General features: G+C 42.0%; 1 protein-coding gene across 1 annotated transcript in view; it reads right to left on the bottom strand.

Moving 5' to 3' along the window:
• LOC134655839 (sodium/potassium-transporting ATPase subunit alpha) overlaps window positions 1-18,097 on the bottom strand; it is a 28,733-nt gene extending 10,636 nt beyond the window's left edge. The window contains exons 1-13 of the mRNA XM_063511330.1: window positions 18,020-18,097; window positions 17,504-17,584; window positions 17,130-17,261; window positions 16,499-16,669; window positions 15,679-15,900; window positions 13,604-13,822; window positions 12,475-12,655; window positions 11,633-11,890; window positions 8,418-8,767; window positions 6,902-7,153; window positions 4,455-4,666; window positions 3,537-3,720; window positions 923-1,138 (exon numbers count right to left, since the gene is read on the bottom strand). Coding sequence (XP_063367400.1) covers window positions 923-1,138; window positions 3,537-3,720; window positions 4,455-4,666; window positions 6,902-7,153; window positions 8,418-8,767; window positions 11,633-11,890; window positions 12,475-12,655; window positions 13,604-13,822; window positions 15,679-15,900; window positions 16,499-16,669; window positions 17,130-17,261; window positions 17,504-17,584; window positions 18,020-18,088 — 2,547 coding nt within the window. The 5' untranslated portion in view covers window positions 18,089-18,097. The remainder of the gene's footprint in view (window positions 1-922; window positions 1,139-3,536; window positions 3,721-4,454; window positions 4,667-6,901; window positions 7,154-8,417; window positions 8,768-11,632; window positions 11,891-12,474; window positions 12,656-13,603; window positions 13,823-15,678; window positions 15,901-16,498; window positions 16,670-17,129; window positions 17,262-17,503; window positions 17,585-18,019) is intronic.
• Window positions 18,098-18,428: the final 331 nt, after the last annotated feature.

Raw genomic sequence — 18,428 nt, 5'->3', positions numbered from 1 at the left:
GGCATGTTATATGGCAACAGTAATTGACAGTTATAAAGACCTCTCATTGACAAGTTTGTCGCAAAATGGGTTCCTAGGCGGACGTTTCATTATGTCAGCCTCCGCTTCCTCGTATGCGAGTGCAATCGCTGGCACCTACATATGTCAATAACTAGGTAAATACAACTACATCACAGTTGGCGGGCCGCCTCTATAATATTAAGAAAAATATCGTCAGTCGGCAACTCCTGCACATTATTATGCCAATCGTATGCTCATGATGTTTCTAATCAATTTAGACTAATAACAATTTCGAAAATAAATAATGCCCAATTATAGTCAACATAAAAAAATAAACAGATGTTGCAGACTGTTTAATTAACATATTATCTTACACAATCTTACAGCTGTAATGATACCTCATTATATCTCATACATTCGGTATTTACTAGAGCTGTACACAATTAATATATCTGTGCACTAAAAAAGCAATTCGTACAATTAACATTGATACAATTCATCGTGATTTTTTCATTAATTTATTAACCTAGCTTTTCAAGTAGTCATTTTCTAGGTTTTCGTGTTTAACCTCTCATATCCCAGTGGCTCAAATACGAGTCGTAATTATAAGGATTTGAGAGGTCCTGGGAAACGAGGGATTAAGAATAATTCTTCATCCAGCGCCTTAGGACAATTATATCCCGGAATTGCATTACATAATCTCAAGTAATTTTAAAAGAATGTTCATAACTCTTCAATTTTCAGTTCAGGGGCCTGTTTCTCAAAAGCTTGTAACTTGTAATACAAGTGGAAGTCCCGTTCTAACAAAAGCTGTCAAAAAGTGACATCCGCTTGTATTACAAGTTACAAGCTTTTGAGATACGGGCCCCAACTCTTTTAGTGCACAGCCCAATAAATATTGACAGATAAAAGTGAAACTTACCATGTCGGTTCCAAGATCGATGCAAAGGATAGTTACAGTGCCAAGAGGCAGGGGGATGTCGCAGAGGATGAAGGCGAGGAAGGGGGAGATCTCGGGGATGTTGGAGGTGAGCGTGTAGGCGATGGACTTCTTGAGGTTGTCGAAGATCAGGCGGCCCTCCTCCACGCCGGTGACGATGGACGCGAAGTTGTCGTCCAGCAGGATCATGTCGGCGGCCTGGAAGACAGGGGGGAAGGTGAGTTTCGGCACAGAATAAACTAGTGGCTCTGTGAGCTGTAGACCTCGCGAGCATAGCTTATTGGGACCGTGTACGATGACAGCGCCACACAGCGGTTTGATCAATCAACAATACAAAGATTTTAATTTATTAAAAAAAAATACGAAGTTTAAGTGAAAAAAAAAATCCAAAAAGTTACGTCTTACTGGGGATCGAACCCAGACTTTCTGTGTGCAAACAAAAAAAGCGATTGTTTACAAAACGCGCCATGATAGTACTTAGCTAAGCTGACGAAATTCGGCTACTCATTCTCGAGTACAAACTAAATATCTACATACCGCCTAAACCAGCAATACAATTTTTCTGCATTTTTTGCCATTTATTTTATTTTATTTTTTTTTATTTTTTTTTATTGAGAAGTTCAACAGCGTTTACATCAAATAATTCATAAAAAACATGAGAACTTATAGCATAGCCAATAACAGAACTTCCTGGAATTTATACATAATAAAAAATCATCTGTGGGTAGACTTGTAACTTGTGCTGCACAAGAATTGTAACTATAAATTAAATTGTAAATCTTTGAAATACAAAGAAAGAGAGAAAAATGTAATAATAGTAACTGTAAACTGGAAAATTTTCCGAAATATGTAGATATAGTTGCGAAAACAATATATAAAAAAAAAATTGTACAATAAAATACATGCAGTACCTACATAAATGAGCGGATCTATTAGTTTGTATGCATTTATTGGAATTTAGTGTGTTTGTGTGTGGGTGTGTGTGTGTGGGTGTGTGTGTGGGTGTGTGTGTGGGTGTGTGTGTGGGTGTATGTGTGTAAGTGGGTGTGTCTGTGCGACTACTAGGAAAGTTGGTTTGCAATTTGTGATTTGAAAACACGTCTGGAGGAGAAGAAAGGGTCAATGTTTTGGAACGATTTATTATAGGTACGTGCGATTCTACTCAGGATAGAATTTTGGCCATAATTGGTACGATGACAGGGAATATGGAATAGTGTGGTGTGACGAGTACGGCGGGAGGGAGCGCGGAGCCCTAACTGTGACAGCAATCCAACGCAGTCTAGATGCCCGCTGAGAATATCGTGGAGGAACATCATGTCTGCTACAGTTCGCCGATTGCTAAGTGGGATAATGTTATGAAATTTGCATCTATCCTCATACGTTTCAGGAATTTTTCTCAAGCGATAATTTAAAAACTTTGTAAATTTTTCTTGTATGTGCTCGATCCGGTGTATGTGGGTTATATAATGCGGAGTCCATACAGTGCTAGCATAATCAAGTATACTGCGCACATACGCGTAGTACACAGTTTTAATACAGGACAGATCAGTCATAGGGCGGCATACTCTGAAGACAAAGCCAAGGCACCTAAATGCTTTATTACTATGTAAATATGTCTCAAAAAGAAAATACTCTTATGATATCGATACGACTATTTGTTTAAGCGCGAGGTATGACAACTCCTCCATTTTTGAAAATTTTCAAAAACGGGAACGACAAAAAAAAAATATTTACTCATAGAATCTGGTCACAAAATTTCACAAGAATCGGTTGAGAATTGTGACCTGTAGAGGAGAACATCCGGACATACAAAAGCAAAATGCCCGAGTCAAAACGTAGACCTTCGCTACGCTTCGGTCAATAATACGCGCAGGGAAGACGACGCCATGGAGAAGCTTGTTGTTCAGGGCAGAGTGGGTGGCACAAGACCCAGATTGTGGCCGTCAATGCGATGGACCGACCAAGTTAAAAATCTCACCGGATCACCTTTAAATCTATGCGTGCGGAATGCAGAAAATAGAGAAGCATGGCGGGAAATAACGAAAAAAGCCGTACAACGACCCCGATGACCACGACTGCTCTGACAAGAGTATCCGACTGAGAAGAAGACAGAAGATTCACTCTCTAACAAAACGCGTCTATTACGACAGATATGACCGCTAGGTGGCGCAAGCGCGAGCAGGCGTCCGTTCCGTAGCGGTGCGCGGCAACTACTATGGCTAGACACCAAAATTGGTGTGGGCGCATGTACTTGTAGGTACTTGTAGCGACGCGACGAAATCGCGGAGTGAGCCACGCCTGGTTTCGGCGGATTTTATAAGTAGGGCGATTCAAAATTTCTCAGTACTTTGCATGTGTCATAATTTTCGGGTGTACCGAGGGAAGAGTTGGCATTAAAAAGTATCTTTCATGTAAAAAAGTGGCCAAGAGGACGACTAGTGCCGTGAACAGTTGCCATTACATTAAATACGAGTGCCTAGAATCCCAGATTACTTTTTTGTTACCAGTGAACTGTATACGCCAGTAAGTAGGCACCTTTTGCCAGTCTGTAAGGACTTCTTTGTGGTACAGAATTGTGGGCTATGTATGTACACACCTGTTTGGACACGTCGGAGCCAGCAATACCCATGGCAACACCGATGTCGGCCTTCTTCAGAGCGGGAGAGTCGTTGACACCGTCGCCAGTTACAGCCACGATGGCGCCGAGACGCTGGCAACCCTCTACGATGATCAGCTTCTGTTGCGGCGAAGTACGGGCGAATACGATTTCAGTGTGGTACCTAAGGAAAATAGAAATTATTAAGACAAAAAATTACTCGTAACGTTGTCGAAAAATAACATTGTTGCCAACCAAACATAAAATTGCAAAGCATGTGCTATAATATCAATTTTCTTGATAATAAAATAAGTCCCTGTGCGCGATCATAATACATCAGGGTCGTTATATTGGCTTATTAAGTCGTGGGCCGGTTTTCCGCATCTCGACGTAATATGTGTCTATTATGAGTGTTACAATGTCTGCCAGTAGCGGCGCGTCAAACATTATCCATAGGCAAGCCGGGGCTAATTTGGCTTACATATTTCCTTTACAACTCTGCTCAAACGTCCAAAAACAGGCAAGCCGGTGGGAATCGGCTTTTATGGACGCGCCGCCACTGATGTCTGCTTTATATTATCAATCATATTACTTTTTTATAGACAAACACCACTTCTTGATAGAAGCCAGCAAAACCTATCTCATGTCCCTCGCGTTATCCCGGCATTGTGCCACGGCTCATAGGAGCTTGGGGTCGGCATGGAAACTAATTCCGAGAATTGGGGTAAGCACGGTTCAAGGTCAGTTTGTTAATACAAATGAGCACAGGTAACTGATAAGATGACCTTATGAAGTTCTAATAAGGTTCACAAAATGGTCAGTATGCCTATGTTAGTTTCTCGTTGCCTTTAAAGACGATGCCCATAGACTTGGCGACAATCACTAGCCATTATGAGCTGTAGTTCAATTAGTACTTACTTGAGGATCTCGTCAAGCTGGTCAGAGTTGAGTTCCCTGAGCTCCGTTCCGTGGACCACAGCAGCCTTAGCCTCGCGTGGGTTGACTTCAGACACGGGGATGTTCAGACGAGCTGCAATGTCCTCGACGGTCTCGTTGCCTTCGGAGATAATGCCCACAGACTTGGCAATGGCTTTGGCAGTAATCGGGTGGTCACCGGTAACCATGATAACCTGAAACACCAGGAGTTATGTAGTGTATGTGGATTTTATTTAATCATATGGCATTATACAGATACAGAGAAATCACAAAACTCGAGAGAAATAATCCACTTGATAGGGTTCCAAGGTCGGCAACGTAAAGAAGCTGAACAACGGGCTGCCACAGGGCTCTGTACTAGCCCCGACCTTGTTCAATATGTATGTGGATTTGATAAGGGAAGACTTGGAAATAAGCTAAGAAGGTTGTAAAACGTTGGAATTGGGTCTCCGAGTAAAAAATAATAATGGCTATTCTGTTTCCGGAAACTAATTTACAACGATTATATTTAAATCATTATGTAAAACATAAAAAAAATTTGAAGTCGCATTTTTTATGACAAAATAGTCATAAAATGTATCTATAATAATAAACTATAATAGCCTAGCAGACCTTAAGTGATCTAAGTCATTAAAACCTCTATTCTAACTTTAACGATTTAATTTAATATGTGCTTGACCTTTTCGAAATACCACAGTATACACCTTTAACCTTTCCATGTTCCGTACGAGAATTTCGATCGATATGTCAGTTAACGCAATATCCTGAAAGTAGATTAATTTAGCCGATGGGAGGAAATTGCAATCTGTTTTCATTTCATCTCCTCTTAATGATTGCTGTATACAAAGTCAACATAAATGTCCCGATTCGCGGATTCAATTTTCTTCTTCAAATACAGTGATTTATGGGTTTGTACTTGTCAATTTATTTCGAGTGTTGTTTTTACATGATATGCACCTGTAAAAATAAAATCGGAACCGATGTATGTAATTCCAATAAGTAGGAATTTAGGTAATTCGATTAAAATTCTGTCTACTTGGTTTATGGCAGTTTTTTTGGTACCTATTTAATATTGTCAATGTATATGTTATATCGGTGGCTTACAATGATTGTGTCTTACTTGCTCAAGGCTGACGTAGCTTAAATTGTCAACGGGAACTTAATACCGCCCATTATACAGCTTCTTATTGGATTACTATGTAATCATTAAAGGTCGATTGTATTTAATTAGAGGGACTTTTTGATACAATACAATACAAATCTTCTTTATTGCACAACCTCAATAAAACATTTACAGAGAGACACACATAGTATATGAAGACAGAGGTAACATTATCATGTGCGAAAAACCTTCCTAAAATTGGTGTCATAATGATACTGCACAGACTTTGCAGCGACAAAATATGAAATTAACGATTACCACGAGGTACCACGGACCTATCGCTTATCAAATTGGTGAAGAATTAGCTTGGTCAGGCTGTAGATACTTTGATACCAGCGGAGCGGCACTTGGCAACAGCGTCGGGCAAGGCCGCACGCGGCGGGTCGATCATGCTCATGAGCCCCACGAAGCGCAGGTTGTCGACGGGGAAGTTGATGTCGTCGGTGTTGAACTTGTAGCCGATGGGGTACTTGTGTAGTTACCTTGATACCGGCGGAGCGGCACTTGGCAACAGCGTCGGGCACGGCCGCACGCGGCGGGTCGATCATGCTCATGAGCCCCACGAAGCGCAGGTTGTCGACGGGGAAGTTGATGTCGTCGGTGTTGAACTTGTAGCCGATGGGGTACTTGTGTAGTTACCTTGATACCGGCGGAGCGGCACTTGGCAACAGCGTCGGGCACGGCCGCACGCGGCGGGTCGATCATGCTCATGAGCCCCACGAAGCGCAGGTTGTCGACGGGGAAGTTGATGTCGTCGGTGTTGAACTTGTAGCCGATGGGGTACTTGTGTAGTTACCTTGATACCGGCGGAGCGGCACTTGGCAACAGCGTCGGGCACGGCCGCACGCGGCGGGTCGATCATGCTCATGAGCCCCACGAAGCGCAGGTTGTCGACGGGGAAGTTGATGTCGTCGGTGTTGAACTTGTAGCCGATGGGGTACTTGTGTAGTTACCTTGATACCGGCGGAGCGGCACTTGGCAACAGCGTCGGGCACGGCCGCACGCGGCGGGTCGATCATGCTCATGAGCCCCACGAAGCGCAGGTTGTCGACGGGGAAGTTGATGTCGTCGGTGTTGAACTTGTAGCCGATGGGGTACTTGTGTAGTTACCTTGATACCGGCGGAGCGGCACTTGGCAACAGCGTCGGGCACGGCCGCACGCGGCGGGTCGATCATGCTCATGAGCCCCACGAAGCGCAGGTTGTCGACGGGGAAGTTGATGTCGTCGGTGTTGAACTTGTAGCCGATGGGGTACTTGTGTAGTTACCTTGATACCGGCGGAGCGGCACTTGGCAACAGCGTCGGGCACGGCCGCACGCGGCGGGTCGATCATGCTCATGAGGCCCACGAAGCGCAGGTTGTCGACGGGGAAGTTGATGTCGTCGGTGTTGAACTTGTAGCCGATGGGGTACTTGTCGGAGGGCAGCTGCAGGTCGCAGAAGCCGAGCACGCGCTCGCCGAGCCCGCCCAGCTCGAGGTACGCGTTGTTGAAGGCCTCCTTCATCTCTTCGTCCAGAACCTACAGGAGAGATTGGGTAATTAATATCACTGGTATATTTTATATGATTTCTTTGCGAGGTGATGTATGCGGGCACGTTTTTATTGAGATTGCCGCGTTGTGATATGTAAGTTACTTTTTTTATGAACTTTCATGGTATGGTCGAGTTTTCAAAAAATTTTGGAAGCCAGCGTTCCAGAAATATATTTACACGACCTTATTGTCAGTGTCTTAAGAGGCGTGTAAATATATTTTTGGAACGTTGGCTTGTAAAGATGTTTCTGAACTCGGCTCTACTGCAATTAAAAATAGGCTGAATTAGAAGAAAACCGCTGTCTGATTACGTTATCTAATTATGTATACTAGCAAACAGTAACAACTCGTTAATTAATACCAAATGAGTTTATTCAGTGGTCACTGCATACCACTGAATAAACTAATCTGAGACACTAAAAGAGCGGTAACTTAACCTCCTGAGACTAAATGTACATTATAATGTACATGTTCGTGCAATCTAATTTGAACCTTTCATGAACCAAGTAAAACTAAATTCGTTCTAATTTACTTATAGACTAAGGTTCTAATTAAAAAATTGAAAACTTTATATGGTGGGTCTTACGAAGTTAAAACGAATACATTCCAAGATTTATCACTTCTAAAAACTCCAGTCACGTCTTCCAACCGTACTTAGGTACACGCAAAAACCGATTTGAATAAAAACTATCGGGCCCAGACCTCAACATTTAATTCTTTCAAGTTATTCTGAAAGGAGCCGCATTCTTAAGCTCCGAGGAGGCCGTAACTAAATAACTTTTTCGCTGACAAAGGAAATGAGGGTAGGCTTATGCTTACGAAATCCTTTGTAACTAACTTCGTTAATTACTTTAGACCGTTGGGCCCCTGGAGGTATTTACCACCCGCTTTGGACATAAAGAAATTTACTTTGAACCTGGAGAAGTGTGCTATGCTAAATTGAAGTGCCAAGAAAAAATCTTAGGAGGCATTTCGGGTCGAATTATTTGCGGGATAAAGATGAGGTTATTTTTCATTTTCATTAATGGAATAAAGGAATATAAATAGAATGTTAGTTTCCACTCAAAGAGACACTACCACTCTATAACACCACAGATAGAAATAAAAAGGTTACAGGTGACTTTTTATGGAACATTAAGTCTCCTCAGTATTTACCTATGCCCTTTTTAATTTTTTATTCATTTGACTATTGGTACACCTTATTGCAATTACATAAAGCCTAATATAGGACAATTGCCAGTTGTCGGTTTACCTTTTCCTTTCCTCCAATGAAGATGGTGCTGCAACGTTCCAAAATCCTCTCCGGGGCTCCCTTCATCACCAGCAGGTGGCGCGGATCGCTGGGGTCATCGCTCTCATGAATAGACACTTGGTACTTGTTGGTGGAGTTGAACGGGATCTCGCACACTTTCTTGTTACGTTTCCTGATTGAAAGTACATCTCCGAGAGCTAATTCCATGCATTTGAGAAGGGCGGCTTCGGAGGCGTCACCGGCGACTTCTTTCTTCAGAATAGGGACGCCGTCTTGGCCGCCTTTGAACTCGGCGCGGTTGCAGAGCGTGGCGATCTTGGCGAGGGCCTTGAAGCCGGGGCTGGTGCGGTCTGTGGACAACGGGAGGGTTAACGTCATATAATTGATGTATAGCTGGTCAACCAAATCTTGTCAGTAAAAAAAGGCGCGAAATTCAAATTTTCTATGGGACGATATCCCTTCGCGCCTACCTTTTTCAAATTTGCCGCCTTTTTCTACTGTCAAGATCTGGTTGACCAAGTATAGCTTGTAATTATTGTCGGGACTGGTATAAGAGGTTTGGAAGAGTTGCGTTGTCCAATGACCACGCGTTTCGTTATGTCCAATCTCAGAGTTGCTACGTTATATGCAATACGATAAAAAAATTGTATAAAAAAAGGTTATATTTCAGATTTCTTTTAAATGGACTAAAAGCACAAAGATAAATAGAACAAAATACTTGACAATTTAGATCTGTTTGGTTTCATTGGAATGGAAAGTATAAATCAAAGAAATGACTCAAATTCTAGTTTATACTAACTGTGTAGTTAAGTAAAAAATATTAAAATGGTTTGGTAAGATATAAATCGAATTACTAGGTTAAATTACTCTGCGCCCTGTAGCCCGGGCGTAAGAATACGGCTACGGCATCCCCTGCCTGTCGTAAAAGGCGACTAAAGCCGGCCACACACACTAGGTTATAACCGATGGTTATGCCTGCACAGTTTACTTGTGCAGGCATAACTGAACGTGTGTATGACATGACTCCTTGCCTGCGCAAGCAAACTCCTTGCCTGCGCAAGCAAAATTGAAAATATCAAAATTTATATTTTTTGCCTGTCGGTTGTGCTTGCGCACTTCGCTTGCGCAGGCATAACTGAACGTGTGTGGCTGGCAGGCTTGATAGGCTTCAGTTATCCAGTGATTGCCGAGGGGATAGGTCGCAAGTCACTGTGCAACAATGTCGTCTCGCAAACGAAATGCAATTGTAGAGGATTTTTAGTAGATTTTTAGGGTTCCGTAACCAAAGGGTAAAACGGGACCCTATTACTAAGACTCCACTGTCCGTCCGTCCGTCTGTCACTAGGCTGTATCTCATGAACTATGCTAGTTAGACTGTTGAAATGTTCTCAGATGATCTATTTCTGTTGCCTCTAGTACAACAAATACTAAAAAACCGGCCAAGTGCGAGTCGGAGTGGGGCTCCCATGATTTTTTTCCGTTTTTATAGATAATGGTACGGTACCCTTCGTGCGCGAGTCCCACTCGCACATGGCCAGTTTTATTATTTTTTAAGTGTGGAGTGGATTCATGGTTTGTATGCGTGTATGGCTGACGAAATATAAACCTAATAGCGCTATTGCGTCTACGACAACCACCGCTACCGGTGCCATGATGGTTTGAACTGAGAGTTTGTGCAGGTTTGTCGTTACGTGTGTGTGCCCTATGGAACTCGGTCGTGCCTGTTGGTTTTGCTTGCACAAGCAAAACCGACACGCAAAACCTAGTGTGTGTGGCCAGCTAAAAGGGGTCCTTGGGGTCGGAGACGGTCGCAGCTAGGGACTGCGACTGCAAAAAGAGGGGACCCATAAAGGGGCACAGCGCTAGGACGGCACTGGCGGGTTCATTGGAGATCCCAGAGCCGTCCGAAATGCGCCGAGGAGGACACCTGGGAGGTTTTTAGTCGGTGAAAGTCCGACATAACCTCCGCGCTGTCCCTGCGGTGCGGAGGTATCCATAACGGATTTTCCTCCCAATAAAAAAAAAAAAAAAAAGGTTAAATTACTCTTGATCTTTCGTAACTAGATCTTTGTAGTTTTCATAACAGTTTTTTTTATTGTAACAGGAGAGAATACTGGTACTCAATCAGCCTCAATAATCTGGCTGTCGAATCACATGTGGGCGTCAGTCATTATTTTCTGCGTGAAGGTTGCCGGTCTTGTAAGAGCAGATGGTGGAGGTGGAAGGGTTTTCACGATGCATTCCTTAGACCCCAGTAAGGCAAGTACAAACAGCACTCTTAACTGTCCATCAGTGGACCTTATGCCTTTTGTAATAAGGTTTATGAACTATCAGTTAACACTGGCAATGGTACCAAGGGAAGTATCAAAATAGGCTACATGACTAATTTTCATTTATGGTATCAATCGATCGGGTTTGTTTTTAGGATCAAATGTCTATATGGGACCCATTGCATTAAAGTAACACAAAAGTCAGAAATTGTAGTCAAAGGCCGACAGTCACACTTCACTCGCGAAACGCCCTGTACAAAATAACAAAGGAAAGTGACGTCAAGGTCTCTGGGAGCCATCTTGTAGTATGGACAAAACAAGAATATTGCGTTTTTGTCGGTGAAATATTGCGTTTATGTATATAGTTATATAGGAAAAGTATATTTGGAATGGCTCCTCAAATTTTTAATAAAATTCCGCATGAATTAAGAAATTTAGAAGATATGACAAGTTTTAAAAGTAAAGTATTTAAATATTTAGTTGACAAAACATATTATAGTGTAAGCGAATTTTTGTTAGACTATAATTAATGGTAACTGTGTACCACAGCATGTATATAGTCACAGTCCATTAATGATAAAAAATTGTACGTCTCACGGCACAACATAGTGATACAACAGTAATATTATAAGATCTGCACGTATGTACTATTCATACCTATGTTGGACAAATAAACGATTTTGTATTTTGTATTTTTTGTATTTTAGTTGCTATACAATATATTTTTTTTGGATGAAATGTAAGGAATCGAATGGTACCCTTACTGTTATCGTTTTTGGAAGTTAAAAAAACTTAAATTTTGAAACCTTCAGGTCCTGTATTTTTGTAAGTTTTCAGTATTTTATTTTAATATCCACATTATTGTGATAAATTGCTCGTTTGCTATCTTTTTTACTAGATTTTATTATAAAATTCAACATGTGTCATCATCCCTATTGTTCTTACCATACTGGACTCCTGACTGATCCTCAGTGGTATCAGCCTCAATGATCTGGTTGTCGAACCACATGTGGGCGACGGTCATCCTGTTCTGCGTGAGGGTGCCGGTCTTGTCAGAGCAGATGGTAGACGTGGACCCGAGGGTCTCCACGGCCTCCAGGTTCTTCACGAGACAGTTCTTGGACGCCATGCGCTTGGCAGTGAGGGTCAGGCAGACGGTTACAGTGGCCAAAAGACCTTCAGGTACGTTGGCGACGATGATACCTGTAGAAATGGACGGTTGATTAGTAAGATCATGATGACTTGTTTAGACCTTATTTCATTACAATAAGGTATGTAATGGTCACCTAAGTGTGTCTGCTTTACAAATAATAATAAAATTATTAAATTGTACAACGGGACTTGTACAATTTAATTCTCATTTTTCGATGATGATGAAGATGATGGCGTGGAAGTGACTCCGAGGAACAGGGCCACGTCGATGATGAAGTGGATTCAGGCGATGATCTCCAGAACCTTACCGATGAGGAAGATAACGGCGTCCAGCCAGTGGTAGCCGAGGATGAAGGCGATCACGAAGGTGACTCCGAGGAACACGGCCACGACAATGATGATGAAGTGGATTCAGGCGATGATCTCCAGAACCTTACCGATGAGGAAGACGGCGTCCAACCAGTGGTAGCCGAGGATGAAGGCGATCACGATGGTGACTCCGAGGAATACGGCTAGGGTTTGCTCCCGGTACTGGTTTTCTATACAAATACAGTACCGGAACCGGGAGTATTCCCTAAACACGGCCACGACAATGATGATGAAGTGGATTCAGGCGATGATCTCCAGAACCTTACCGATGAGGAAGATAACGGCGTCCAGCCAGTGGTAGCCGAGGATGAAGGCGATCACGAAGAAGGTGACTCCGAGGAACACGGCCACGCCGGTGATGAGGTGGATGAAGTGGTGGATCTCCTTGGCGATGGGCGTCTCTCCGGTGTCCAAGCCAGAAGCCAGGCCGGCGATACGGCCCATCACCTGGTAAAAGAAACCAGCCACACTTGTGTTAGAACTTACCAAAATAGATCGCAGTAGTAATTTTTGGCACGAAAAATAATTATTCTAAGGGGCTAAATAGGGGGGGGGTCTGGACATCGGACGATGGTAGCATGACGTAGGAAGAAACGGGGTCATTTGAAGCATGATTTTTGGATGATTTTAGGGGGGATCAAAAATCGTCAAAAATAGATGTAGACATCGGACGATGGTAGCTCTGTCAACACTAATTCACGATAAGGTGGCACTTTTACTTTTAAAATTTCCATTTCTACCATAAGGTATTATGTGTCGCTCACGATTGTTAGGTAATTGCGAAAACCACTCATAATACCATCATATCAGAGTCCATTGTCGTCAGATGAGCTCTTATAGCATTTTGAATTAAGAATACGTCTCCAAACTTGATCAGAGTGGGATTTAACCTCTCGTGCGCCTGGATTATATTTTTCGGGTTATTCCCACTAGCTACCACCAAGTAGTTACCACCGACTCGGTTTGGTATAAGGTGGGGAAAAAAGTGGTAACTAGTGGGAATAACCCTTTTTTACAAGCTTTTATTTACTTTCACCTGTCCCGTTGTCTGTCTGTCTGTAATCAAATCTTGCAAGTTAAATTTGATCCACTTTCCGGTTTCCGATTGAGCTGAAATTTTGCATACACATGTAAGTCGGGTGACAATGCAATATTATGGTACCATCGAGCTGATCTGATGATGGAGACAGGAGGTGGCCATAGGAGCTCTGTGATGAAACAACGCAACCTAATTGTGTTAGGGGTTTTTAGAATTGTCTCGATGAGTATTAGTTGTGTCGTAAGAAAAGTACAGTCAGCGATAAAAGCTTGTACCAAAAATGAAATTTTTGCCAAAAACTTATTTCTAATATGTAGTTTCCTCGTTAAGGAAAAACCGAGCAATTTCCAACTCACGGTGTTATCTCCGCAGCAGATGACGATCCCCTTAGCGGTGCCCTCGACAGCGTTGGTAGAGAAGAAGGCCAAGTTCTTGGTTTCCAGAGGGTTCTCGTTGGTGAAGTCTGCGCCGCGGGACTGGGGTTCGGACTCGCCGGTCAAGCTGGAGTTGTCCACTTTGAAGCCGCGCGCCTCGATGATACGGATGTCAGCGGGGATACGGTCGCCGAATTTCACCTGAAATTGTTGGAGATAGTGAAACTAATGTCGTATCACATTACGACGACAAAATGCACAAACGATATTTGTTGAGTACGACCTTTGAATCTGAAAATGTTAATCACTACATAGGTAGTATAAAACAAAGTCGCTTCCCTGTCTGTATGTCTGTCTGTATGCTTAGATCTTTAAAACTACGCAACGGATTTTGATGCGGTTTTTTTTAATAGATAGAATGATTCAAGAGGAAGGTTTATGTATAATTTGTTAACCCGTACGAAGCCGGGGCAGGTCGCTAGTATTTATTAAAGCAAGAATATAACAATAAGATTTCTGCTTTCTTGTTTCTAATTTAAAGAACAATAAAACAAATTAAAATCATGAACATATAGGGTATAGATACAAATATATTGAATTATATTACACTCAGTAACCACGTATTGCTGTGTCAGTGTCTATAATATCTACAAAGTAGGTCGATCGTAGATATGTTTACCATATCTGACTGTGAAAATATAGATCTTATAAAGAAAAGCGAAGTTATTTTTCGTACAGAAAGAGAGTTGATCAATAGTGTTCCATTTTAAACAATTTCGACGGTTCAGATGACACACTAGACTAGCCGCTAGCAGCTACAAATAGTCGTTAATTTATACATCCACCTCTCCAGTACCTAAGTTAAGTCGGTCTAAAATCGAAAATTCACACCCTTACACCACATAATGTGATAGGGTAAAGTGGATTTAACAATTCACTTAAAACAACCGGAACCATCGCTTATTCAACCCTTGTACACCTCGCAATCGCTTTTTATGCCGTGACCTCAATCGATCAATGGTAAAAATAGTCGGTTGTAAACACTCTGTGTTCTGAGTACCAATTTACAGTATATTCTCACTTTATCATGAATAATATTTAGTCACTGAGTCTTCTAGTCGTATAGTATACGTACTAAAAATAGCATTTAACTCAAAACTATAATTACTTATTTTTTTATTTTTCATTAACGCCGACTTCGAAAACCTATTTAAGAAACTACTACTTACTACTATTTTTTACTTTTCCTTTGTAGTTTTACTTTTATATAGGTAGATAAGCTGCCGGAACTGGATCATGATGTGTGTTTTTCATCAAATAATAATATATCATTATAAACTACAATTTCATTATAATTGTCATTTCGCTCAGTGATGAAATCAGCAAAGGATTAATTTGTGGTTTATAGCAAAAACAATATAATACTCAAACCACAAATACGACATGAGACTGATATAATGGAACTCGTTAATTGTTTTAAGCCTATTGATATTTCAAAGAATTTTAACATAGTTTTCGTTTGACTACAGTAATATAAATAAAAATATCATATAAGTGTCATAAATGACCTAAATGCGATGCTGTTGAATTTTTTTGAAAAAGCTATGTTGCATTCCGGTACGGCAAATGGAATGTCAGAATCCAGTGTCAGGTTCATACTTCAAAACAACCCCCTGGGGCGGCATAAAGAAAAGGCATCGGCCATACATACGCGAAAACGAAGCCGAAATGTGAGCCGGCAATACTATTTTGGCCATTTTAATTGCAATTTCATCAATATATCATATTAAAGTACGAACCTTAACGATGTCACCAACTACAATGTCCTAAGGAGCTAAGCGCCTTGCAGAGACAGTGGCGAACTGCGGAACCATGTTCTTGAAGGACTCCATGATCTTGGACCTCCTTGGCATGAACTAACCTCAACAATGTCACCGAGCACCAGGTCCTCAGCTCGCAGCGTCAGCTTCTCTCCCTCGCGGATGACGGTGGCGAACTGCGGAACCATGTTCTTGAAGGACTCCATGATCTTGGACCTCCTTGGCAGATGTACTAACCTCAACAATGTCACCGAGCACCAGGTCCTCAGCTCGCAGCGTCAGCTTCTCGCCCTCGCGGATGACGGTGGCGAACTGCGGAACCATGTTCTTGAAGGACTCCATGATCTTGGACGACTTGCTCTCTTGGTAGTAGGAGAAAATGCCAGTCACGATAACTACTGCCGCCAACACGATGCCCAGGTACAAATTGTCGTCCGCCGGTTCTTCTACGGTACTCGCCTGTAATGCAAAAATACTTGATAGTCGTGTAATGTAAACAAATACACTTTTTTTTATAATTATTACAGACACTGTTCCTCGACAGTAAAGTACACTGCAACTTATACCAGGGGCCTTACCATGATGTCCTTATTGCGATTCTGTTTAGGAACTAAACTGAAACGTTAAGGGACGGAGCTATGCGACTTATGTAGCTCCGTCCTTTAGCGATTCCATTTAGGTTTTAAACAGAATCGCAATAAGGACATCATGGTAAGGCCCCTGGTTACAGTTGTGTAGTTTTTGTACTCCTTAATTCTCGGAAGAAAAATATAAAGTAGAGTCGAAATCTCTGTAGGATATATTGTCCACCAATAACACGAAATAACGAATAAAGTTAGGTGAAAAACACACTGCGGTGGGTGTCCGACCTCCAGTATACAAATTTATCCAAGATTGAGAAAAATGCGCGTGATTTCCAGAGCGTAACGTTGCAGTTGTAGTGCATGTGTTTATATAACATAACGCGCATAACCTTCCCATGTGTCCATGTTTACATCGGTTTTAACCGATGTGGTCGACAGTTAAAAAGGACAATTGATGTTTAAATTGTACTGACCTGAATTCCATAGGCTATAAAGCATAGAATAGCACCAATCCACAGTAATAACGCAAAACCACCGAACAAATTTTTACAAAATTTCACCCATTCGGGCGTCTGTTTAGGTGGCGTGAGTGCGTTTGGACCATCCCTTTCAAGGTTCTCTTTCGCTTTTGCGTGACTAAGGCCCTAGAAAAATACATAAAAATCATTACTCGTATAACACAACAATTATGTTTATATTATGTCAAGTGTAACATGGATAACTATTACACAAAGAGCCATTTTAACTAACAAAAAAGACATTTAGAAAACAGTGGAGGGTTGCATGTTAGAGCAGATACCTATATACGATTTTCAATGAATTAGGCTATGTTTATATCATCTTGTATAGGACATATGCCCATGACATTGTGCAAAACAACACAAAACAAGGAAAAAGTCAGAAAGGAATGAAAGAGATTAGGAGAGGATTAGATTTCCCAATACAAGGAAATATGCCCAAGATGATGATTATGATAATGTTATAGGACAAGGGGAGAAGAATAGGGAATTCTGGTTTTAATAACCCTGCACCACTGATAGAAATAGGGGCATATCAGAATAATCTGTTGTATGTGGTTTGGTTAAAAGGGCAAAGTGATCTTACATTTTCTGGATGTGTTTGAAATCTTTGGTATAGTTCCTCGGGAGTGACCTTGTGAAAATCAATATCCAACTCCTGTTTCAGGTCATCTAAATCTCCTGCTTTCCGCTTCTTCGCGGGGGGCTTCCGGCGAGTCTGAAACACACCAATAAACAGTTTACACATGCTTTCACGATCCTACACGATCTTGTTTATTATTCGACGAATTGATAGCTCGAGTCTAATTTCAAAAGCAAGCACTTATTCGTAATGGAGGAATAAATCAAAATGCATTATAAAGTGAATCAAAACGCATGCAATGACGAGGACTGAAAGCGCTCACTGTCAATCTTCGTCAGGATAAAGCAAAAATGAAAGATGATAATGTAAATAAAAACCTTGTACTGTCCATCGGCAGTTCTATTATCGTCCTTAATGAGGCCGATGGTGGCGACGCGGTACGAGTCGGTACGGCCATGCTGCAAACACAACTAGGGGCTAGACACATTCTACAGGCTGGGCCCTATGGGCCATGCACATGAGTGACGGATGAGTGCAGCTGCGATCTCGAATGACTCCAGAATAGTTAAAGATATTTGGAAGAGTCATGCGACATCGACGCTTAAGAACAAAAAGAAAAAGAAACCGGAACGAGCTAATGAGTATTACTTGTGTTCCAGTTCCTTCATAATAGGATTAAAAAAGGTGTACTAAAACTAAAGTAACTAATGAATGCTCGGCAACTATGGGGTCAAGCCTTGAAGTTGTACAAATACTGACCGAAGTACATATAGCCTAGCCTAACAACGCGGCTGGAAAGCAATCAATAAAGCGAATAGCACGCGCAGGGAGCGCGGTAACCTTGCCGAACGCACGGGGACCGCTCAATTGATCTGAACTAGTTGTATGCGAACCTGAGAGCGGTTGAAAGGCCGGCGCGCACCTCGATGCATGACCGATTCAACACTCATACCCATATTCATCGCGTATCTACATCGCTGAGATTTGGTGAATGCGGAACAGTTGTTGGCCGAACGAAAGGGGATGTTAATAGAGATCATTATGAAAACGACCGGTAACTGGCATGACGATTAATAGACGGAATCGTAGAGTGCTCTGTATACGTACGTAGAGCAGTTACAGTAGATGGGATCGAGGCTAAATGCGGTCCCGTTGCCGTAAACACGGCACGTCACCGCCGATAATTGATGGACGTTTGCATAGCGTTCATTAAAGCGCGCCCTGGATTATCGCGAAGGTTGCTATGAAAATAGCTAGAACAACAGCCGCGAGAAATGGCCTAAGGTTTAAAGGGGACATAAT

The sequence above is a fragment of the Cydia amplana genome, chromosome 17, assembly GCF_948474715.1.
Source record: "Cydia amplana chromosome 17, ilCydAmpl1.1, whole genome shotgun sequence".
Lineage (NCBI taxonomy): Eukaryota > Metazoa > Arthropoda > Insecta > Lepidoptera > Tortricidae > Cydia > Cydia amplana.
Note: the sequence above shows the minus strand (reverse complement) of the source record. Positions and strands in the feature narration are given on the sequence as shown.